Source organism: Carya illinoinensis, chromosome 2 (assembly GCF_018687715.1).
Source record: "Carya illinoinensis cultivar Pawnee chromosome 2, C.illinoinensisPawnee_v1, whole genome shotgun sequence".
NCBI lineage: Eukaryota > Viridiplantae > Streptophyta > Magnoliopsida > Fagales > Juglandaceae > Carya > Carya illinoinensis.
In genome coordinates, this window is record NC_056753.1 from 15,045,442 (window position 1) to 15,070,000 (window position 24,559).

General features: G+C 34.7%; 2 protein-coding genes across 5 annotated transcripts; both read right to left on the bottom strand.

The window, feature by feature from the left end:
- Window positions 1-3,730: 3,730 nt before the first annotated feature.
- On the bottom strand, window positions 3,731-11,778 carry LOC122300156. 2 transcript variants are annotated; one of them, XM_043110618.1, is made up of 9 exons: window positions 10,183-11,778; window positions 9,996-10,070; window positions 6,310-9,132; window positions 5,853-6,148; window positions 5,543-5,651; window positions 5,010-5,061; window positions 4,774-4,920; window positions 4,570-4,681; window positions 3,731-4,192 (listed from the first exon to the last, which is right to left on the bottom strand). In XM_043110618.1, exons 4-9 carry the CDS (start codon window positions 6,004-6,006, stop codon window positions 4,176-4,178), a joined length of 591 nt encoding a protein of 196 aa, XP_042966552.1. In that variant the 5' UTR covers window positions 6,007-6,148; window positions 6,310-9,132; window positions 9,996-10,070; window positions 10,183-11,778; the 3' UTR covers window positions 3,731-4,175. The 2 variants fall into 2 exon arrangements, with proteins under 2 accessions (XP_042966552.1, XP_042966551.1); XM_043110617.1 differs by lacking the exon at window positions 3,731-4,192 and having other exon boundaries at window positions 4,352-4,681; window positions 10,183-11,773.
- A 59-nt stretch (window positions 11,779-11,837) lies between these two features.
- On the bottom strand, window positions 11,838-15,687 carry LOC122300155. Of its 3 annotated transcripts, XR_006239933.1 has the most exons (5): window positions 15,034-15,687; window positions 13,773-13,849; window positions 12,877-12,982; window positions 12,028-12,109; window positions 11,838-11,948 (listed from the first exon to the last, which is right to left on the bottom strand). XR_006239933.1 is itself a non-coding variant. In XM_043110616.1 (3 exons), the coding sequence occupies exons 1-3, from the start codon at window positions 15,635-15,637 to the stop codon at window positions 12,878-12,880; spliced, it is 786 nt and encodes a 261-aa protein (XP_042966550.1). In that variant the 5' UTR covers window positions 15,638-15,687; the 3' UTR covers window positions 11,840-12,877. The 3 variants fall into 3 exon arrangements, 1 of the variants encoding a protein (XP_042966550.1); XR_006239934.1 differs by having other exon boundaries at window positions 12,028-12,982; XM_043110616.1 differs by having other exon boundaries at window positions 11,840-12,982.
- Between the last annotated feature and the right edge of the window lie 8,872 nt (window positions 15,688-24,559).

Genomic DNA, 24,559 nt, shown 5'->3' on the forward strand with positions numbered 1-24,559 from the left:
TTAATGTTTCACAACACCTTTGTTACTTGATTCATTAAATTGGCGAAGAGAACCACTCCCGCCATTTTCTCTAAGCAAAACAGAACACTTGAGAAAAAGATAAGAAAAAAAAAATAAGGGGTGAGTGAAGGGAAACTGACTTGCTCAATGTCTCGCTCATGTTTCCCTTGGCTAGCAGGATCTACCATTCCAGCTGATAATAAGGTAAGGAAGGTGGCGAGGACGAAGCTCAAGCAATAACTGCATCAGGCGATTATGCCGCGACGACTTGTGCCCAGTCTTAGTTACAACTTTGAAAAAAAAAAATTCAATATTTTCAAATCTTCAAACAAAAATAATATTAAAAAACTATATTATAACAATATTTTAACTTTTTAATATTTTTATTCAACTTTTTCTTTCTCATTTTCCAAAATTCAAAAAATATTCGACTTAAACTATTTTACTACTATTTACAAACTGTCTTACTCCTATTTATAAAATTCTCATCTTATCTCACTACTTAAGCATGCGCACTCAAGCTGGTTTATTTTCTACGCCACACACCGATCTAATTTATTCTACCTCAAAGTTCGATTTTAAACAAGAGAAATTATACTTATCATCTCCTACATCACACACAAATATATAATTTATCATTTTTATCTTTCTGTTTAAATACATATATATATATACACATTAATATATGAGTGTTAAAATAGAAAGATAAAAATAACAAATCATATGTTGGTAAGTGGTGTAGAGGATGATAATTAGAATTTTTATTTAAACAAAAATTCATCCACCTCTGTGAAGCCACCCACCACTATGAAAGATTTAGACCTTGTTTGGTTACACATGAGATGAGATGGATGAGAAATATGATAATAGTAATGAGATAGTTTATAAATAGTAATAAAATAGTTTGAGTTAAGATGTTTTACTAAGTTTTGAGAAATGAGAAATAAAAAGTTGAATAAAAATATTATAAAATAAAACATTATTAAAATATCATTTTTTTAATATAATTTTTGTTTTAAAACTTGAAAAAATAGAATTATGTTTTGTATTTTGTTTGAAATTTTGAGAAAATTGTAATCATTAAATAATGATTAGATGAAAAAAATAAAAATTAAAAATTAAAACTTTTTAGGTTTGAATGGTGTTGAGAAGTTGAGATGAGATTGTATATGAAACCAAACAGAGCCTTAGAAGCCTAACGACCCAGCCACGTTTTTCTATGAAGCACCTTTGCTACAAAATTCAGGTCCCTTAAGATGAAATGAATTGAAATTAAAGTTAGAAATTAAAAAAAAAAGTTGTGAGAAAATTATTATTGTTTTAGAATTTGAAAAAATTAAAATTTTTATTAAATTTTGTATAAGAATTTAAAAAAGTTATAATAATTAGATAAAATAAAATAACATAAATTGAGATCAACTCTGAAACAATTTCAAAAGATTCACTTCAGGAATTGTACACATCTATGCCCTTTTTATTTATTTTTACGTGAAAAAGTCTATTTGCACTCGGGAAGGATAACCCCCGCGTACACGGGCCTCCATGTGGACAAATGAAATGCTATGTTTCATATACATGCCAATCCGCCGCTGCGTTTAATCTCCAAATTGCCATGCTCTCACTCCCTTCCCTTCGTCCCAGCATTGTTGTTCTAGTTGTTGTAATTACGGTCTCTGCTTTCTACTGCATCAAAGTTCATAAGCTTGAGAAGATGTTGATGGAAATGGAAGTAGATATAGAAGGCAAAGTGGAAGACTAATGAAGACTAACCATAGGTTAGGTTCTTCTTCTCATCTTCTTCTTCTCATGCCCTAAAGAGTAGTTTGTCGTCACATGCCCTAAAGAGTAGATTCGGTATTTTGATTCTTCTTCTCATCTTCTTCGTCTACCCACGAAACTTGTGCTTTGTGGAATATACCAGTTTTGTAGGGAGCAATTAACAAATCCTAGTCCTAAAGTATTATGAAATTCCTAATGTATTTTATTTATTGTTTTTTGTTCTTTTTATAGTGGGGTTCTGGGGGTGCCATGCTTCCGACTTGCAATTTCCCACTTCCCAAATAGGTAACCATGGAAAGAATTATTATTTAAGAGAAAACAATTCATTCAGCACAGAAGAAATAATATAAAATAAAATAAAAATTCCTGTAACACAGATAACAAGAGAGAAGCATTATCTTGATGAATTGGTAGTGTTTCTTCAACCAACGATTGGTAGTGTTTCTTCGCATGTCCTAAACTGAATTGAAATCTCCCATTTGTAGTGTTTCTTCAACCCACGATTTCGAAATTTCTAAAATGAAACAAAGACATAGTGAAACCAATTCCAGAGGAACTGCAAAACCAAGCTATTCATTGCAACAAAATTAAACGGTCTACTGAAATCGATACTGAGCTATTCTTGTAAATCGATTCTGAAATTTCCATGACGGCACTCTCTCTTTTGAGATGGGTTTGAATTCTGAGACCCATTTTGGCACTGGCTGGATTTGATTTTCTTCTAAAACTGATTTTTGTTTTGTTTTGTTTTTTTAAATAATATTGGCTAACAGCCGATTCACCAAAAGGTACCCCACGCCGGGTACCTGCAAAACTGATGGCTATGTGGGATACAGAGGAAAATGTGGATGCTTGAGTTTTTTTTTTTTTTTAAACACATTTTGGGGAAGGGAGTTTCGAACTTCAAACCTCTATTTTGGAAGGTGGGGGTTATGCCAATCAAATTACAGGCTGTTGGCGATACTTGAGTCACTTGTGGGACTATCTTTTTAACCGTTTATTTCCTTTTAATATGAGCTTTGTTACTCATCATTTTCGGACATACTATTGTTTTAATTTTTTTTTTTGTTTTATCCTTCTTAAATTAATCGAATTCTTCTATTTATCATCTATATATTACACATTTGATAAGAGAAAAGAATAAAAAAAAAAAAGTATAATATGTAGTTTGGAGAATGATGAATGATGAATTAAAATTTTCTTTTAGTATTGTTTCTTTATTTATCAAGTTAAGTTGACTGGGTGAGTCCGTGATGGCATGGGTCATAATGGTCTGTCGTACGTGGGTTTAAGGGGGCCCGTTGTGAGTCCATTTCTTTTTTAATTTTGTAGTTATTTTTTCTTGTCTATTTTATATGCAAACATATGGAATAAAATATCTAGAATTTGCCTAGAATTTTTGAGTGGTGTTGGAGGGTAAGACTGAGCAAAAATTCAAAAATCCAACTCCAATTCTGACAAGTCGGAGTCAAACTTGAAGTTCTCTCATTTTTTTTTTTTTTTTTTGCCTTTTCTTGGGAAGTCGAAGTCGGAGCCTAAGGTGGAGCTGCATTGACTCCAATTCTGAGTTTGTCCTCCGACTCTACCATCAACTTTGACACCAATATTATACATATTTTATAAATATACTAGGAAGGGCACCCAGTTGAGAAAAAAAATTGTACTAAATGATAAATGATAATGTAAATAAAAAAAATTCAAACAGATTTAAAAGAGATGAAATAAGTTAAATATTTATAGAACTCAAAACTATAAGAAATAAAATGATGCACAATATTAAAATTTAATTTTATTAGATTTTTAAGAATATTTGGTATCAATTTAGAAGAAGAAAAACAGATTATAACGAAATTGTTAAGTCAAAACTTTTTTATAAAAAAATCCATTATACCGCCCCGTTAATGTTGTGAAATATGATTTTTTTGGTGGTACCACAATTGAGTTATCCAAACCGATGGGGCTCATATAATTTGAAACACTGGCAGAAATGGCACCTAGACATACTATCACCGCATCATATTCCCCTAAAGACAAATTCAATACCCATTAACCATTAAATGTAGAGATAAATCCTCTAGACCAAAGTATGTTTGTAAATAATAAGATTCCACCAGGATTAGCCACTCGAAACAGAAATTTGATATTTAATATAGGTTTATCAGAGTTTATCTAGTTCAATTAACTGTGCTCAGTTCACATGTTCAGGTTGAATATTATGGGTAATAATCTGGTTAGAGGATACCTTTCCCAAGCTATTTAACTTTGTTGAGACAGATTTTAGGGGAAGACTGTAGTCACCATTTTAGGTAGTTCTACACTTAAATGATTACATGTGAAAAATGTGAATAAGAAAATCTAGTTGCTGAGTCCTCAAAAACTAATCAAATCAGTCTCCTTCAGTTCCAAAGCCTACCTTCATACAGAGATATCATTTGCTGTCAGCTTCAATAAGATATCTTGTCCAATCAGCAAGTGAAATTGCCTTTTATACTTGATACCTCACTTTTTATTATTCCCAAACATATCATGGGATATTGGACAAGGATATGATACATGCACCACATACCGCAGATTGTATGAGAATAAAACAGGGAGACAGTGTTAGGATTTATGAGAGAGAATGTTTGTACATTGAAGATTGAGCTTATCAAAGACAGCTGTTCTATAGAATTTTCCATGTTAATCAGCTGTATATTTCTAGCTGCATTACTGCTATGTGTCAGAAACCTACATGTCAATCAATACATGAAAAGATCCTAAAAAGATTGAAATGGTAGTTTGAGTGATTACCTTCAAAGTCGAGAAGTTTGTGAATAGATTTCTTATGCAAACATAACTCTTTCTCTCCAAAGCTAGAAGTCGTTAGTTCTTTCACCAAATTTTCACATGCTAAGAAGAGTGCCTAACAAAATGAGAATGAAGACTTAAGATACTATAAAGATAACAAAAATATTCCTAGAAGGAAAATATAATCAAAGGCTTAATTCTTTAGACCTGGAGATAGCGTTGGGGATGGATATTTACAGCTTCAGGCATATAGAAGGCTGATTCAAATGGCGTACATAACTTGGGTGCAAGATTTTGAGCAGTTTCCTTATCAACCGTCCCTATTCTGCAACTGGCAAGGCAATTCTGAGCATTCTAATGACATAAATGAAAATTATAGATATTATTACAAAATTAAGATCAATTAGTAATATATTAGGCTTAAAAAGGGCGTATGGAATTACATCGTTCAATATAAGAAGATTCTTCATGTTCATTGCTGGTCTCAAGATGCCCCTGGAAAAGTGTTCATCAGAAGGATAGCAAAGTGCAAAAGTAATTTTCTCTTACAAGAAATGTCCGAAAGTTAATTGAATAGAGCATAGGAGGAAAAAAAAAACCCAAAGAAATGAGAGCTTCAACCAACTCTTTAAGCTTCCAACATGAGCATTAAAGTAAAATCACACTGAAGAAATTCTATTTAGTTTAACACATTAGTGAGACAAATATTTTCAAATTTCAGAAATTCACTATATTTCTGCTGATCAAACCCATCCTGACACAAAGGATAAGGAAAAATCATGAGCACATGTCCATTGCACCTTAGAGTATGCTCATTTTGCATGCCAAAGAACTGCTTGATTGTTAAACTACGTTCAGTTAAATAATAGGCTAACATCGTATACAATAAGCGAAAAAAGATCCAAAATTTGTCTGTCCTTAAAAGTTCAACCAAAAATATACATAGAAAACAAATTGCACGCAGTGAGAAAGGGACCTTCTCCGAACTATGAAACCATAAGAGTTTTGACCAACTGCTGCTTCCGCAATGCTCAAAAGCTTTAAACACTCTTTCCAACAATCAACACCCCACAAGAGCAGCTTGCCTACAAAGAGAACAAAAAAAACTGTGAAATACATGTAGCAGCACCCCATTTAAATAGTAGCATCAGTTTGGATGGACAGAAGGATTTACAATGTTGGAAAAAAAAATAAAAAAAATTCAGTGAAGAAACAAAATTGAAACTTACAAAAATCCCAGAAATAAAATTGCAGCCCATATGACGATAATTGAAAAAAAGCCAGACCTTTAGGTGAATAAGGGTGTGGTAGACCACCAGAAACTCCCGAAACTCCTCTGCCAATCCCAACTTCATCGTATATGTCAATGCGTAGCGTCAAATCCTTAGGACTTTCCTCCAAACAATCTTTCTTTTTTAAAAAAAAATCAATAAATTCCATAAATATCAACAAGTTTTATTTTATCTTTTATTTAGTTTGAGAATAACAATGCGCTGTTAGAATTGGTAAGAAGGAAAGAGTTATAAGTAGCAAGTGCCAAGCAACGGAGAGGCCAGCAAAGCCAGCGCCAAGCCCTGCCAATCTTTTCACACCAAAGCCAAAAGAAAAAACAAATTTTATGTAAGAATTCAGAGAGAGATAAAAGGAAAAAAAAGAGAGCAATTTGGAGTATGGTAGATTTCTTGAGAGAGATGCAAAGTGCCTGAGGAGTATGGTATATTTCTTGAGAGAGATGCAAAGTACCTGAGTGGGCGTTGAGAGAGTGAGATAGATGAAGTGCTTCTGCTGTTATGGAGAGCAAGGCAGTGACAGAGGCTGGAAGGGGAGAGGAGCATCCTAGGGTTTTAGGATTTCGGGTGTTTGTTGTGCTATGTGGAGAAGGATCCGACGTGAGAGACTGTGCTTTACTGATGGAGGTGGTGGACAAACACCCATGCCGAGCCCAGCCACCTGAGATCAAGCCACCGCACCCCAAACCAGTTGCCACCGCAACCCAGACGAGAGACCAAAAACTCAACCGAGCACCACTGCCCCGCCAGCCACACACACAACTCCACAGACCACACCACTCACGTTGCCTCCACACAAACACAGCAACCACAGATCCTCCATGCACATCGGAAACAGCCCTTGCCAAGCTCGAGCAACCACCCAGCCACCGTGAGCCTCACCTCCGTCTTTGCCACCCCAATCTCAAATCCCTCTCATCCCGTGCCTCTCTCTCTCAGTCGGCAAGAGGAAAGTAGAAATGGACAACAAAACAGAAGGAAAAAAATCAGACGGTCACAATGTAAAAAGACCAAAACGTCTGTTGGCAAAAGGGGCAAAACTGTAAAACTATAAACAGAAGATAATAAAACTGAGGGATAGAAAGGGAAAACAATTAAAACAGAAGGGTAAAATTGAAAAAAAAAGTTAGACGAAAACACTATAAAAAGTGGATTCGCACTGTATATATAAGTATAGATATGTGTGTGTTTTTCTATATATTAATCATATAAATTTTATATAAAATATATCTTATATAGTTAGTGAAACTCAATATTATACTAGCATGACCTAATTATTATATAATAATAGTTTAGTATACGTAAATATCATAGTATTGCAATGTTACTACCCCTGTAATACCAAATTACTAATGTATAAATATAATAATATGTAATATTAATGTATAAACACTAAAATACATAATATCATGTAATACTAATGTATAATAACCAATGGATAAACACTAATATATAAATTTATAATAAAATGTAATACTAATATATAATAGCTAAAATATAATAACATGAAGTATAATAATAGATTAAGGTAACTTAGGCAACCCAGATAAGCCCTGGCCTTCAAGCTCGGGAAGGAGGAAGTAGAAGATGCTCGGGTCCTTGCCGGGGTTGCCGACTCAAAAGGAGTAAGCTTATCAAATGAACCCGTACAAAACAAAAAAACCATGCTCCTCTAACAACGAGCGAAAAGCAGAAAGGCAACTCGACGTATCATCCCCACTGCATTTAGACGGGACAGAGGCCTCGCCACATTGAATGCTTCTCCAGAGGTCGTGCCACATTAAATGAGTATGCCTAGAGAAACAAAAGGGAACATGCCACTACGGTGACAAGGTATGGACCTCTGACCCCAAACACAAGTATAAAAACGACTTCTAGACACTGAAATAGGGGTTAGAATTTCTTAACTCTGCTCACTACTACATCTCACTTACCCCTTCACCTGAAGTATTACTGACTTAGGTATTGAAGGCTCCCACTGGCTATCACTCCAGACGCCAGACTCTGGAGTTTCTCTTTGTGTGTGCAGGCCCAAGATCGAAGACCCGAATCTTGAGCTACTAGTGCAATCTTGTGTTCCCAGTGTTCACAGATATGTTGACCAAGACTCATATGCAGTACTAATCATACCCATATTATTGTTTCGCACTTGAGAGCTGCATGTTACGTACCTTATGGGACCCCCTCATTACTTTTCTACATGGGACAGAACCATCGATTTAAACGTATAACCTAATATCTTATTGCGATTCCAAAAATAAAAGATAGCTTATATAATAAGTGCCATACCTTTTTAGGTAAAAGTATTTTGTCTTTTAAAATGAAATTATTATCTAATTTTTCTTTACAATTTTTTCATATCATAAACAAAATCTATATTTCATTAAGAGAACATAAAATATACATGCCATGTATAAGCTAATCTGAAATTAACTCCCATTTAAAGTGTCTAAATCCCAACTTTGTTAAGCAATGATGAGGACAAAATAATTTAATAGTACTAAAATTCATTTGAAAATCTTAAGAGAATATATACACTACAACATAACCCACATTTTGCGTCGGAGAAAATCACTGTAATAGCATTAATACATGTTGCAAATTCACTTTTCCGTCCAAGCACTTTCGCTGCTACATGATCGATAAAAGTCCATCTCAAAAAGTTTTAAACAGAGCAGCAGGAGAGCTACGCGAAAGCATCAAACTCAATTGAAACCCAATCCTAAACCGATTTAATCATCAAAAGTAACCTCTTTCAATACTAGATTCAATTTTTTCCTATTCAACATAAAAATGCATTCACTTTTAACTCAAAATACACTCCTTTTTCTTTTTGATCACTTGCATTTGAACCACGTTTTAACATTTGATATCTAAAAGAAGGTGAAGAAAACAATCCTGGAATCTAGCCTCTCAACCAGGGATCATTCACCTCTCGTTCAGTACCAGCATAAGGGCGTTAAAAGGGAGACACACATACAGAGAAAGAGATAGAGAGAGTGAGAGGAGGAAACATATAAATAATACAGTATGCCCTCTTCAACCTTTCATTCAATATGATAGCTGCAATAAAAGAAGAGAAAAGAACAGCAAAAAAGCATGCATCTTGGTTGGATCAATACCAAATGAAGAGGATTTAGCAAGAAAGAGCCATTGTTACCTGGCTATTGCTAAGGTGATACAGAAATGATCCTCCATATGTCTTTTGATCTAAGGGCCATCCTAAAGTATGAAGCACAGCACCAGGGTTGTGTTTTCCCTTCTCAATCTCCCAGACCTGAGCATGAGAAAGCTTTGAAACTTGGGCTCAAGCTACATAGATGTTCTTTTATGCATTAATTGGGTGAAAACTAAGGAAATTCTTCTCTTCCAAGACCCAGTGAGTGAGATTTAATCAACTACCAGGTTGCAACTTTGAATGCAGCTTGCCTAAAAGAAATGTTCAAAGGGAATTTTTTTTTTTTTTTTTTTTTGATAAGTAAAATATTGAGAGTAAATAGGCATAGCGCAAGTACACAGGAGGTATACAAACAGCAACATCTAGTTACAAAAATCAGGAGCTAGAGAGTGACACAAAAAACTCATTAAAGAAAGCTCCATTAAAACACAAGATGAAGCTCAAAGAAATAAAGTACGGAAAAACAAACTTCTAAGCTCATCTAGAGAATGCTCCTTATCTTCGAAGGGAGGATCCTAAAACAGTGCCATTCAAGGGTCTATGCAATCTTTAAGAAGAATGATCAATGTTGCATGAAAGTAAAATTGGTGAAAAATACACTTGACACATTGCACTAGGGTACCCAAAGTCACTTTTGAGGGAGCAATGTTCCAAAAGTGGTAGTTTGGATACCACAGCGCAAAAGGAGTGATAGGTTGAGCGTGCATTTCTGCCATAAAATTGCAAAAGAATATGCATTGCTATCGCCTAAAGGGAGAAATACTAAAAAGAGGTGCTACCAACTAAGCATAAAGACGCAAATAGCCAAAAATTTTACAACCTTATATACAAATGTCAACACACAATAGGATGTAAACCACTAAAATTAAAGAAAGTATATAAGATACACCCTGTAGTAAGTAGATATGAAATGACAAGAACAAAACTCATTATAGGTACCACTAATGTTAAAACCAGTTTACCTCTTTAATTCCTAAAGCATAAGTCTGATGTTGAGCATGCACTCTCTCTCTCAAGTTGTATTTTTTCATTATTTTCTGCCAGGTTAAACAAAGTGATGTCACAATAAAGTTTGACCAGCAAAGTCCAGAATTCTAGAGACCATTACACCCTATTGAAGCATATAAATAAAAAAATAAATCTGTAAACCTCCGATAATGATCCTCGACAACCCTCAGCTAGAAGCGTTATTTGCCCTGCATAGTGCTCTCACAGTTTTATATTAGTTTGTACACAAAAATAAAAAAACCATTAAGAAGATAATTCCTAACGAAATATCTGTCTGTTCTTCTCAAGCCTATATGTGGCTATATATGAATATATCAGGGTCTAACTACAAACGTGCGCATAATGAATCTGAAACCATTTCTATGCATGTATGCAAGTATTCTTTAACACAGTTAATAATTTTCTTTTAAGGCGGGTGGAAGAACCCAAGTATTGAAACTTCCTAGTACCCAATTAATCAATGTTTATGTACTCCAAAACTATAAGTGGCTGCCGAATGCAAAAGTAGAAGTGTGTGTTGGTCAAGAAGGCTTATGGCAAACAAACTTGCTAGTAGAACAAGAGCATGCAGAATAGCTCCTCACCAAAGAACTCGCATCAAGCATTGACTAAAAAGCAATCACGCTTGGTGATGGTAATTGAAATAATCGTGTCTGTAAAAAAATTGTTAAAAGGTTTTTGCCGCAACCACCTGTTCTTTGTTTGTTTGGAATATATATTTTTAGAAACAAGCAAAACTAAAAGATCGTGCAGATAATACTGTGACTAACTGTCATGAAGGTATCGAAAAGAAATCAATGATCACACATAAGAAAATAGTGACTGAAATCCAGGAGCTGCTTGAAATCTGCTTACCAAAGATCTAGTAACCTAAATAAAAAAACTCAGCTCTGGTACACAATCATTCAAAACATCATTCCACCTTCCATGAGGCAGTATCCAAAGATAAAAAACCTTTATGGACCGGAGGTTTTAGAGCAAAATCAGGCTGTGATTATAACCACATTCCAGGGAGAAGGTGGACAGTAGAAGTATTGTCATGTCATAGCATTAATCCATGTCGAAGACATTACCAATTGAAATGGTAAATACTGTACATTTAAATATAATTGATATTACCATTTACTGAAAAGTATGTTTCACCCATATCTATATACAACTCCACCAAAGTTTCACTTTATAATGAAAAAATTATCCAAAAATCATACCTGAAACATCTAATCAATATATAAGCATGCTAAAACATATTAATCTTCCACTTAGTGGACTGTCATGTATTTTAGTTTTCTCCATTCCTGTACCAAATGCTTCCCATGTACAGTGTCATCTATTTAACTTAATACCCATAATTTCCCTACCAAACATAACGGAAAAGCTGGAAACCTTGTTCAATAAAAAAAAACCATAGCATGTATAGGAGCTGGCATTTAATGCTGGTCCCACCTAAGACTCTTACAAACAGTCCTATCCTTCACTATTCATAGCATATAGTGCCTGGTCTCCTCAAATGAACACAGGATACTGACCAGCATTTCAGTTACTCAGTTTTTTAAAAGAAGAAACAGTATTTCAGTTATATGACAAGGTCAAAAATGGCAAGACCAACGTCTAGTGACAGCATGCCATATATGTGGAAGATGGCATTTTGTGTTTGTGTGCCTCTCCATGCTTAAAGATTTTCTATTTTGTGTTTGTGTGCGTGCTTGTGTGCATGAGAGAGAGAGAGAGAGAGAGAGAGAGAGAGAGAGAGAGAGAGAGAGAGAGAGAGAGAGAGAGAGAGAGAGAGAGAGAGAGATGCCTTTTAATTCCACGCCATGTTGAAAAGTGTCCTTCTTTGAACCATCTTTGGCAACTCCCATATCATTAGTTGCAATGCCAATAACCTTGTTGTTTGCATCATATAATATCTGACCCATTACATAGCTTCAATTACAACTGTCCAGTAGCATGGTGAGTGTGGTAAAAAGAGAGCAAAAATAGGAGTACCTCACTAAAAGCAAAACCAGGATATATTTCTACCCCCAATTCTTCAGCTTTCATCCCCATCTAACGTACTAACAGACTTAAACTACATCAGAGGGCCAAAACAGAGCTTGTTCAGAAAATTTAAATCATTTAATGTGAAAAGAAGGATTCCCAATGGAACATACGAAAGATGAAAGGAACTTGAGGTCAACAAAGATATAAAGCCCAATTTTAGATATCTATAAGTCAAACTAGTAGTTCAAAGATCCCATTCCAGTCTTCTTTCTAATTGTCTACTTGAGCAAAATACTAAGGCACCGACAAGACTCTGCCAAGTCCACTACAAACCAGCTAATAAACATAAGTCAAGGGTCATAATGGTCACAGTGAGACACAATAAGCATATAACAGAATCTCCCAGAACCATTTCCAGGTAGATTTCAGTTACATTTTGCGGTGACTTAATTCAGAGCTCAAGTTCCGAGAGAATTGCACAGAACAAAAAAATCAAGTGAAATAATTTTTTGACGAATCACAGGGGTGCATAGGCCCTCGGGAAGGAGTTTCCTACAAGTGCAACTCGGGTAATTTGAGGGGAAAACCCCAAGTCCAATGGCCCCTAGAGATTGTTTGCACCCAAGGGGATTTGAACCTTAGACCTGGGGGAGCATACCCCCAAGCCCAAGGCCTTTACCACTTGAGTCAAAGGGTTAAATCAAATGAAATAATAATGATGCAATATGAATGTGAGGTTCTCTCTTTTATGTTTACAAAATAATTTTAACCAGCCAAAAGAATACTGTGTTCGGCTTAAAACAAATGTTTCTAAATAACTGCCCCATGCATTATACAAGCACATTATATAACAACCTTATAACATAGTTCCCTTTGTTATTAAAAGGACAAGGAAGTGAAATTGCACGATTCTTTGTAAGATACCAAAACTTGTCAGAAGAACTGGGACATTTATGGGTACCTGCAGGTAAATTTGGTAGTGAACATAGATTAAAATTAAATAGAAGAAAAAGTGAAGTAAATTTAAACATTACTTCAGCCAATGATTTGTTCCCTGTGCTTAATTATTAGCAGATAAACCACTTTCCTTCCTCATTTAATCATTTTACCTATTTCTGTGCAGAACCAGAGTAAATGACGAAAACATACAGGTATAGGATAACACTTCTGAACTGGATCAAAATGGAGCTATAAATAGAGCAGATTATATAACAGTAACTTTTTTCCAAAATTTACACATAAACACAAGACTTTAAATATTATTGTAGAAATATATTTTTTTCTGGATATATATTATTATGAGGAAGACTTTGGCATTGACATTTGCAATGGAGTTCAGAACATGAAAAGAGGATATTACCTTTTTTCTTAATTTTTTCAGTTTTCCCTTCCAAATGATAGCATAAAAAGGCTAACCATAATCCAGCACATGGAGAGTGGAACCCCGGGACACCATCTTTCATAGGAGGAGAACGGCCATTGGATCATATTTCATTGTTTCAAACCATATAGCTTTCCACATGAAAAAGCACTTTTTTTTTTGGTTCAATGGGCCTACATAGATGATATAACAAATCCCATGGTGGTAACATGAGCAATAGTTGGTATACAGCAGATTGGCCCTATCTCCCTAAAGTAAATTCAGTGAGTTGCTATGCAAAACCTATGTTTTAAAAGACTGATACAGCCATCAATATACAAAAAGGGAAAAAACAAGTTGAAGTAAAACTAGAGAGAAAAGAAAGGGGTACCTCTTCTTGTTTCCACTGTGGGAAAAGTTCATCTAGTGCCTGGGGTTCAAAAACATTCCCAGAAAGGATGTGAGCGCCTAGTATAACATGGAAATGAAAAATGCTGTGAGCAAGGATTGTTTAATGGCATTGACCTCATAAGAAAGATGAACAAGTCACTGTTGAAGCATTGGAAAGAAGAGATTCTGATTAAACTCATTTATGCATCATGCATTAGTTATGCTGTCATACTTCATGAGGTTCAGAAGTTAACAGAAAAAAAAAACGACAAACTCTAATTTATAACCACATATTTATAAGAAAAACTGTCTGATCTATGTGAGAAACAACCTAAAAGACAAAAGCTTTCTTTGTCAGGCAATGCATTCTATCAATGAATCTCTTCTAAATCATTGTCTAGAATGCATCTATTTTTAGCTTCATTTTTATCTACATATAAACTTTGCAAATCTTACAGCATTAACAGCTTTGCTCTGTATCCCTCTTCAATGCATGAAAATCCAGTATATTCAGGATATAATTCACATAATTAAATCTCTCTTCCCATTAGTTTAAGCTTTTTGACAAATAGTTATTTCACATAGTATCAGAGTCAAGTTCTAAGTTTGAACCTTAACTCTACAATTTATCTCTTTAATTAAAGATTTCACGTGTTGGGCCCATACGCGATAGAGAGTATGAAGGGTATGTTTATATAATTAAATCTACTTCTTCCCATCACATTAACCTTTTAGGACGACAAGTGGTGATTTCACACTATCAACGTTCTTAGATTACAAGACAATAAACTGATAATCAGACCAATCACAAATGGTGCGGTAGGGATCTTGAACAGTGAAGGCTAAGATGGCAACTCGCACACCGGAAGCAGATGTAAATTAGAGCCAGCACCCTAACATGAGATGCAAGTGACACGTGACAGTAAGGTTTCCTCCGAGATACCAAATAGTATTTGAACCACATCCTTTTCCTTTTGTACTGTTGGATAGCATTAGAGCACAATCCAAAGATACACAAAGAGACTAATGATTCAAATCACGAAAGAACATTCTGAATAATATGAAAATCGGGTGAAGGAAAGAAGAGGAAAAAATGAACTCATTCAAAGTTTTTTTGACAACTTAATCAAAATGCTTTAAACTGCTACGTTCCATTAACTTATATATTTCCATTTTCCGAACAAGGTGACTAACTAGATGAGATAACTGAGGCTAAACAAAGCCAACCCATTCAAAGCCAATCAAAGTGAGGTGTAAAATACCTACTTCAGGACCCTTTTCAACTACACACAAAGAAAAATCAACACCCTTTTCAGAGCACATTTGCTTCAAAAGTATAGCCGCTGATAACCCGGCCGGTCCTGCCCCAACAATAACAACATCGTACTCCATAGACTCCCGGTCCGATTCACTACTGAAGCTCCTCAATCGACCCACAGAACCTTGAACACTCAAAAAACCACCTCCATTTCTCTCAAATATCCTCAAATTGGCAGAATTCAGCCAATATCCACAGGAGAAAACCGTGCGAAACCCAATCTGGGAGCTGAAGGAACCGAAATTTCGCTCCAAACGGTGAAAGAACGAATGCCCATTTGGAGGCCTGGTTAGATTTGCCAAACTGGAATGGTTTATAAGAGACTCCGACGGGTTTGCAGAGATACAAGACGTGGATTGAGGGGAAGAAGATGGCCTCGTTGAATTGCAAAGATGCGTCTGCAAGTAACTGGATGTGTAGGAGAACGAGGAGTTTGGCTTTCGTAGAGAGCTGGATTTGGAGGGAGATTGAGAGAAGCCTAAGCATGGTTGTGAGAAGCACTGGGAGAAATCAGTCATTGGCAATCTGTCCAGAGCTTGTTCTATCATGCATGTTCAAATGATACGAACAACGATACGAGTGTGTTTGGAGGGGACCGGTTGTAATTGTGAGTACGTTACGTAATTATTTAGCTGCCTGTAATTGATTCAAATTTGCGATCGAAATCTCTATTTAAAAAAAGAAAGATAACTAAATTTTGGATTAGTTATACAAATTATTTTATTAATATCTTTTAATCATTATAATTTTTTCAAACTCTCTCATAAAATATAATAAATAATTTAACTTTTTTAAATCTCAAAATAAAAATAATATTAAAAAATTATATTATAATAAGATTTTAATCAACTTCCAACTTTGATTTCATATTATCTCATTTTTTTAACCAAATGAGTCTAAATAGCACTTAGAATAACTTTGTCCAATTTCATGGCTAGTATCCTCTCCTGCTTTATTTCTTGATAAATTTTCTGCAAAACTATTTAGAGGAGAGGTAGATGGGTTCGAGGGGTGCAAACCAGAGACGGTAGGGCTAAGGTTTCAAAAGGGAACTTGAAATGAGTCTAAGAGAATGAAATGAGTTGAGGGAAGTGAAATGAGTCAAGCAAAGTAAAGATTGAGGGAAGTGAGGGATAAATCTCAAGGGTTCAATACGACGCCATTTTGAATCAAAACTAGTGTTTTTAAAAAAGCAACCGATTACAACAAATTGGGTTAAAAATCAAATCCGTAACGGGATCTGGGCAGGTACGTAATTTTTTTTACCCTCCCGGATCCACTCGAACTTCAAATTTCAGACCGGACCCAAAAAAAAAAAAAAAAATCCGACCTAGTTCTACACCCTTAGCAATACTAAGGCTTTTCTTGCCAAGACACTTCCCGAGCTTGTCAGTGTTTTTTATTATAGTTGCTTCACTTATTCAATCTAAATCCTTGATAATAACTCTTTGCAGATGTCTTCATAATGAGTAGTGTGTATTGTGAGGTTAACTGATTTTAACAATGAAGTTTTACAATAAAGATTGTGTTTATAGTTTACAGTTTGTTAAATACTATGAGCAAGGAGCATTGAGGAGGAATATAATTGCGCTTACATATAAGAATTCCTTCTCGTGGAAGTTGAAGTTTTGTGACTCTCGGTTTGAGAAATCCAATGGTTTGAGAAATCCAATGGTGTAAGAAGAGTTCACAAGTTTTGTTACTTATAAAAAAAATACTTTACATGTTTTATTCACGACGCTTATAAGTGGCTGGAAATAATATTTCTTGGCGGTAAAAAATCACCAAAAAAGGTAGCACTTTGTCCTAGTGAAAATGAACATGGTTATCTATTTTCTCCTACGAGATTTCTGTCTCTTCCAAGTGAGCTCCTTCGTCGGAAAAATTCTATTATTTCTACTATTCCACAAGCTCACCAGAAATAGACTGTTTGCGCGCAACAATTGCAACTACGTTGCACCGATCATTTTATAGCTGGAAATGTTCTTTTATGACTAACTTTATGTTTTTTTCCGGCTACTTCTTGTTGCCAGGAAAAAAAATTTTCTTGTAGTGTGAAAATCATAGATGTTGTGACCAATAAGCTAGTAGTCTAGCCCAATTCTCTAAATGAAAAAATTGAAAAAGTAAGGCCTCGTTTGGATTGCAAGGTAGTCTCATTTCATTTGATCTTAATATCCAAACACCACAAATAAAAATATTTTTTAATTTCTAAATTGTCAACTTTTTCATTTAATCATTATCTAATCATTACAACTGTCACGGACTTCTTTCACCTCTCTATACTTTGCTGATCACTTGAGGCAAGAATGCTTGAGGGGCCTGAAGTGCTAAGAAGCACCTCCCATGCCTAAGTCAGTGTATGCTTAAGAATAAGAGAGATAGAAAGTTGGAGAGAATGAATCTCCCAAATTGTACCTGTATCGAGGCTTTTATACTCTTATTGTCTAGTGGAGCTTTGTTCTTCCTATGCCTGGAGTGTCTCTCTTGTTCTAGACAACATGCCGTCGCATTTAATGTGGCATCCTCTACCAAGGTATTTCGATGCACGCTGAGGCTTTGTGTCTGGAGGTGGCATCCAATCGCATTTAATGCAATACTCCCTATCGAGGGGCTCTCAACCCATTCGACCCTTCATGTCTAGGGGCGGTGTCGCTTTGCACTTAATGCGGTGCTCCCTATCAGAGATCTCAACCCAGGCTAGCTCGAGACTTCTCTTGCTGTATGGTGAGCTTTTCGACATTGGGCTCTTAACTCTAATAATCGGACTAGGTCCAACCTGCCTAGGAACAAATGTGTTCTTCTAACAACTTTTTCTAACTTTTAAACAAAAAACATTAAAAACAATTCAATTTTTTTCAAATTCTAAAATAAAAAATTATATGAAAAAATGATATTCAAACAATAATTTAATTTATAATATTTTTATTTAACCATTTCTTTCATTTTTCAAAACTTCATACAACATCTTAACTGAAATCATTTCACTACTATTTAAAAATTATTTTACTGCTATTCATAAATTTCTCACCTCATCTCATCTCAATATCTTAATAAGGCTAAAAATAGATACGTGATTTCCCTTAAATATGTATCTCTCTCTTTTTCTCTTTCTCAAGAGATTGTATAAATCATTTATTTGGGAAATACATGTATATCTTAAATTGTTATTTAGGGACAAATGATAATTGGTCAAAACATTACGTGTTTCATGCCACACTAACTATTACTTTTACAAGCCTTTAGTGACACATAAACGACTTGACTTTGCGACATCAACAATTACCAATTATTTTCACAAGCCTTTAATGTCACATAAACGACTTGACTTGTAAGGTGAGGTATTTTTAACTCTTTATTAGCGCCCACACACAGACACACACACACACACACACATATATATATATATATATATATATATTAGGTGAAAGTAACGTGCAATGCACGTTTTCTTAGTTTATATTTAATTTTGTTGTTAAGAACTAATTTTTTATTAATAAAGATGTGATGTTTTTGGCTTTTGATTAATTAAATAACATCGCCTATAGTTTTATGAAAACTGTTTGAGATAATTTTGATTATAGGATGACGATCCAACATTTTCCTCATCTTGCATTGCTTCAATAGAGAGGATATTAAAATGCCTATATTTTTCTCCTTCAGTTTTTTTCGATCTACATAAACTTAAAATCTTCCAAATTTTTTTTGATAATTTCTTTGCAACGCTTTTAACATTTGGTCGATGTTCCTATAAAATAAATTTTGAATAGCTTTACATAATTAATAAAAACCCATTTTTTTAATTAACTCATTATAATCAAACTAAACTTTTGAATAAAAATTTAAAAGATACCTCTCCAGCATGTTCCATCAACTCAAGTACTACTAAACAACCAAGTGCCTGTTCTGCTACTTCACCAAACATAGTAGCAGCTAGCTTCCCAGTATTATCATCCAGTTCAACATATGTCCTAACACTTTAAATGGATTGAATATATTAATTTCAATTTGAATAGTATTAAATTCTAAATTAAATCATACATCAATTTTAAATTAAAATTGTAAGATACATACCGTGGTTTTCAAACTCCTTAACTTTTGAATACACGTTTTGAATACACTTAGGTTTCATCCTTATCACTATATCAATATCAGTTTTTAGTATTGTAAATAATATAATTTCTAACATGCTTGTGATATCTCGTATTTTTATGTATTTTAATTAAATAATTATTTTATTTATTAGTAATATTGGTTCTCTTGTTTTAAATTTAACGTGGTTTTCGTTATATTATTTTGTGATTACTTAGTTATAAAATTAATTTTGAAGTGCTTTCTTGATATTAATTATTGTTTTGTATTTAAATTGCTCTCTATTTTGATTTATTTCATTGTTGGGTTTTATTGTTTTATTTTATTAATTTTTAGTTAGATGAGACAAGGTTTTAATAAAAAATATATATGATTTTTTACAAAAAGAAAAAAATATAATTAATGCATTAAAAAAAGTAAATTTTAGGAAATATCTTTGGATAATCATAAGGTAATGAAATATAATGATTACATGTTTTGAGAGTACATCAAGATACCCACAAGATTATTCAATTTTGCAGAATTTGAATACTATCTGTTGTTCCAAGTCTCAACAACTTACTACAAAAAATAAATAGTAAGCAGTGGCCCATATATCCAAGCATTCAAGTTGGTGAAGCTGAACACTATCACAGTCCATAACAAACAAGCATGGTTTTACAAGTGTATAACAAGAAAACCAGCGTCCAAAAAATAAAAGGCAAGATTAAGGCTATCAATGGTGTAGTAAAGAAGTCCCATGTAAGCATTCTCACTATATCTTGCCCAATTCGGGAATAACCTTTAAATGATAGAAGCAATATTTCAAGTTAACAAGGTTTTCATTTCTGCAACTCTAGCCCAGCTTTTCTTACAACATTCACAACGGTACCAGGGTACATGACTTGGACAATATCCAAAGATACACATCATCCGCCAATGGACAAGTTCACATGACACAACCAACAAGACCCCCCCTCCTTTTCCCGAGTCCTCACCTCGTTGTTATCTACAAAAAAGATAACTAAATTTTGGATTAGTTATACAAATTATTTTATTAATATCATTTAATCATTATAATTTTTTCAAACTCTCTCATAAAATATAATAAATAATTTAACTTTTTCAAATCTCAAAATAAAAATAATATTAAAAAATTATATTATAATAATATTTTAATCAACTTCCAACTTTGATCTCATATTATCTCATTTTTTTAACCAAATGAGTCTAAATAGCACTTAAAATAACTTTGTCCAATTTCATGGCTAGTATCCTCTACTGCTTTATTTCTTGATAAATTTTCTGCAAAACTATTCAGAGGAGAGGTAGATGGGTTCGAGGGGTGCAAACCAGAGACGATAGGGCTAAGGTTTCAGAAATGGACTTGAAATGAGTCTAAGAGAATGAAATGAGTTGAGGGAAGTGAAATGAGTCGAGAGAAGTAAAGATTGAGGGAAGTGAGGGATAAATCTCAGGGGTTCAATACGACACCGTTTTGAATCAAAACCAATGTTTTTAAAAAAGCAACCGATTACAACAAATTGGTTTAAAAATCAAATCTGTAACGGGATCTGGGCAGGTACGTAATTTTTTTTACCCGCCCGAATCCACTTGGATTTCAGATTTCAGACCGGCCCCAAAAAAAAAAAAAAAAGAAATCCGGCCTAGTTCTACACCCTTAGCAATACTAAGGGCAGGTTTGGGGGTTGAGATGAGATGAAAATTTTGTGAATAGTATTAAAATCTGAAAGTTGAGAATTTTTAGTCTGATTTTTAAATAAATTTTGTGGGGCCCATATAATCGTGTTTGGAACTTAAAGTTAAGATGAAAATTTTCATCTTGGAAAAAGAGAAGGCTGTCGTGGCCCCACCAGTCCATGGTCCCGAGGCAATGTCCTTCACGACAAAAATACTTCTGTATCCCTCTCTTTCCCTTCCCCCTTCCTCGTCTCTGTGTTCGCTGCAATGGCTTCACCGAAGGCCAATCGATAGCTCATGTTCTACCATAATCGGCTTCCATCGAAGTGTTAGATCGGTCAGTCCTCATCCATTATTTGGGTTTCATTTCTCCATTTTGGGAAAGATTCACTACATCAACTGTTCTCTCCATCCATCTCCGTCGGAGCTCGCGATCTCTCCCTCTCTTCTGATCACCTGGAAAGGAGGTTCTCGGATTCTCGTCGCCAATGTAACCTCACCGGAACGCCGTTTCAACTGCACACCCGCTCTCGTTAACTGGGAAAGTGTTCTCTTCCCCTGTCTGAGATCTAATTCTTTGTTGCTGAACATAGGCTGCCGACACCGTCCATTGTGGGTGAATTAGGAACGGATTCTTCCTTTCTCCCTCTCATCGGTGCACGATCTCTACGCCGGTAAATTCCTTTGCTTTCTCTGTTGATAAATTGTTTCCCTATTTGAATATCTGTACCCCACCACTCAATGTGCATTCCATAACCCCTCGGCTCCTCACTTCCTTATACACCATTTATTTATTATGGGGTACAGAGTCTATCGAAGTCCTGTATTTCTATCAAAAGCCATGAATTCATGGCACACTTAACTTCTCGCCCGTGAGTTCAGTGTATTGGGTACGCCGAATGCTTATATTCTTCTGTATTTATTCCTTGTAGATGTTATACGTTTACCTATCATTACATCATTTGTTCATTGAAACAGTCCACTATAATCAATATTATTCGGCCTATGCTGTTGCATTGTTGTTGGTAGATTGTCTTGGACATGTCTGAATTGTGTGAAGGAATGTTTGAGTTGGTGTGGGGGTGTAAATTCTTGGTGTGACGGAATGGATTGTTGGGTTGCTGGGACATCCTATATGGTTTAGCCGTGAATAATTTCCAGTTTGGATCTATGTAACAATCCATAGATGCCTGGTTTGCCTTTCGGGTTTATGTGTCGATATGGAAGTTGGCTGTTCAGTTGATGTTGGTTGGCTGTGGGTTTGAACTTTGCTTTCTAAGGTTAATTCGAGCCATGTGTGCTGTATGTTCTGCACACACCTTGTTGGCTTTCTGATCTTTATTTTATATTTTGTCTTTCATTTTTCTTCGGCAAGTGCCTGCTTCCATTATGGGCTGGGAAGTATTTGTTCTGCAAAATTATTGATGACTTTCAAAATTAATTTTCATTTGTTCTGCAAGTGAATTTATGGGCTACCATAAATTGAAGACTTCTGTGGGAAACCCGGTTGTATACATGTCTACAACTAGGCTTGATTTATCCGATAGATTTTCATTACTATATTTGATTATAATTACGTCAAAATGCCACATAGTAACTAATCATTCAAACTATAACAAAAACATCCAAATTAACATCTTATATTAGAGCCATGTATACACCCAAATTCCAGGGTTTTATCATTTCTTGCAACCAAAGACAAACTTCAAAATTACCTCCATAATGATTCCCATCCTAATTTCCACCATGATTGAATAGCATTGGTGTATTTACTTGGGATGTTTTGGTTTTTTTGCAAGAAATATGGGAAGTACTAGCGGTGTATCCATAAACAGTTCCTATCCTACCAGGGCAGAAGATGACATCATTTTGGGTCGAAGGCCTCTATGTTATTGAGGCGTTCCCTCCAAATTAAGGACCTCCGGCAACCCCAAAAGTTTCGGGAGGCGCTTTTTGAATTGTCGATATTATAAGGGTCAAAACCAGTGTGCATTTTTTAAATGGGTTGATCTTGCAGTGTCACAATCAGAATGTTGTAAGCGCACCTTAGAATTAGCAGAACGAAGAAATGAAAGGATAGCGGATGAACGTGCAAGAATATCAGATGCAAAATTTCATGCACTTAAGAAGAAGTACAAATGTTGGTTGATTGCATCTTGGGTTTTATTTATTGCCTTCTTAGTTAGTTTCAATCTTCCTAAAGTTAATGATAATGTAACTCGTTTAATGCTATATTAATGTTTTCCTTATCAATATGTGTAAAAGGTATATTAGTTCCTTTAATTTATGTAACCAAATCCCGCTGGTCGGACTCTATATTTTGTGTAGTCTATTTGTAACATGCTCTTGAAAAACAAAGCCTTTATTTGGGAGGCATTTGAATTGCAGTGCAGGGCAGGGTATTTTGGGTTTTATTTTCTTCTTCCTGTTGGCTGAAAGTTAAGTTTGTTGGGAATTTAAGAAGTGGGGGTGATTTATTTATATATATATATATATATATATATATATATGTTCTAAGTAATGTTGGGATATTTTGTAGAATCGGTTTTGGTTTTGGTTTGTAAACAATTACAGTTGAAAAAAAATAGGATGAGATGCGAATGCATTCTTTACGGGATTTTATTAATTACTTAGACAAGTTTTATGTTACGTAATGTGTTTTGATTTTATTATTATTTAATTTAACTCAGAATGGGTAAAACTTAAAAAGTCGACACTGTAGTTAGAGCGATCGAGTCACAACATTCTATATTATCAATAAAATTTGGAGAAACATATCCCGACGATATTAATAATAATGGCAATGCATACATAAATCCCGACGATATACATAAAATGGCAACGCATACGTAAATCCCGACGATATTAAAATAATGGCAATGCATACATAAATCCTAATAATTTGATACCTATAGTACGTACTCATTGCCCATTCCTATGTGCCCACATCGGAATGACAATCTCATCCCTCTGTGCAGCCATAGCTTCGGCTGACTCATGAGACATGTCAACCACTTCAGACGTCTTGCCTGCATCCCCTTCTCCACTAGAACCATCTCCATTAAGTTGCATTGTCAATGCATGCTGAATGAACTCATCGTATGGCGTCACCGTTTTAATAAGATTATGTAGTGTACAACATACTGTAACGAGCATCCCTTGCCTGGTTGGATGATAACGAGGCATCGCTGACCGGTGTAAAACTGCAAGTGCACAGTATCGTAATTTTATAATAAAGTGATAAGAAAAGTATCGTCCTCAGGGATTGGTATCTTACTCTTGCCAAATATCAAAATTATACTAATATCAATTTTATCTAGAGGAATCACTAAGATTTTTGTAGTTGCAAATTAAACTAGATCAACTCAAAGCGAAATACGCAAAGGAAATAAAACTGACGATCGAAGATCAAATTAATGGGAAAGAAAACTTTTAGGAAATCGATTTCACCTAATTCTTCACTATGCTTTTCTCATCCAGCTAATTTAATTTAATTCTTTTTGTTCATTAGCAAATCTCTAATTCATCCAACAGCCTCTTTCGATAGTCAATTGGAAATTATTCTTGTTTATCAATTCGCACAAGAATATGCAAGTTAAATAATCAAGAAAGCAATAAGACCAATGATTTAATTACTACATAGGTTCATACAAGTCTTTGGATCTCTATACTTACCTATGCTAAAGTATTCAAGATCT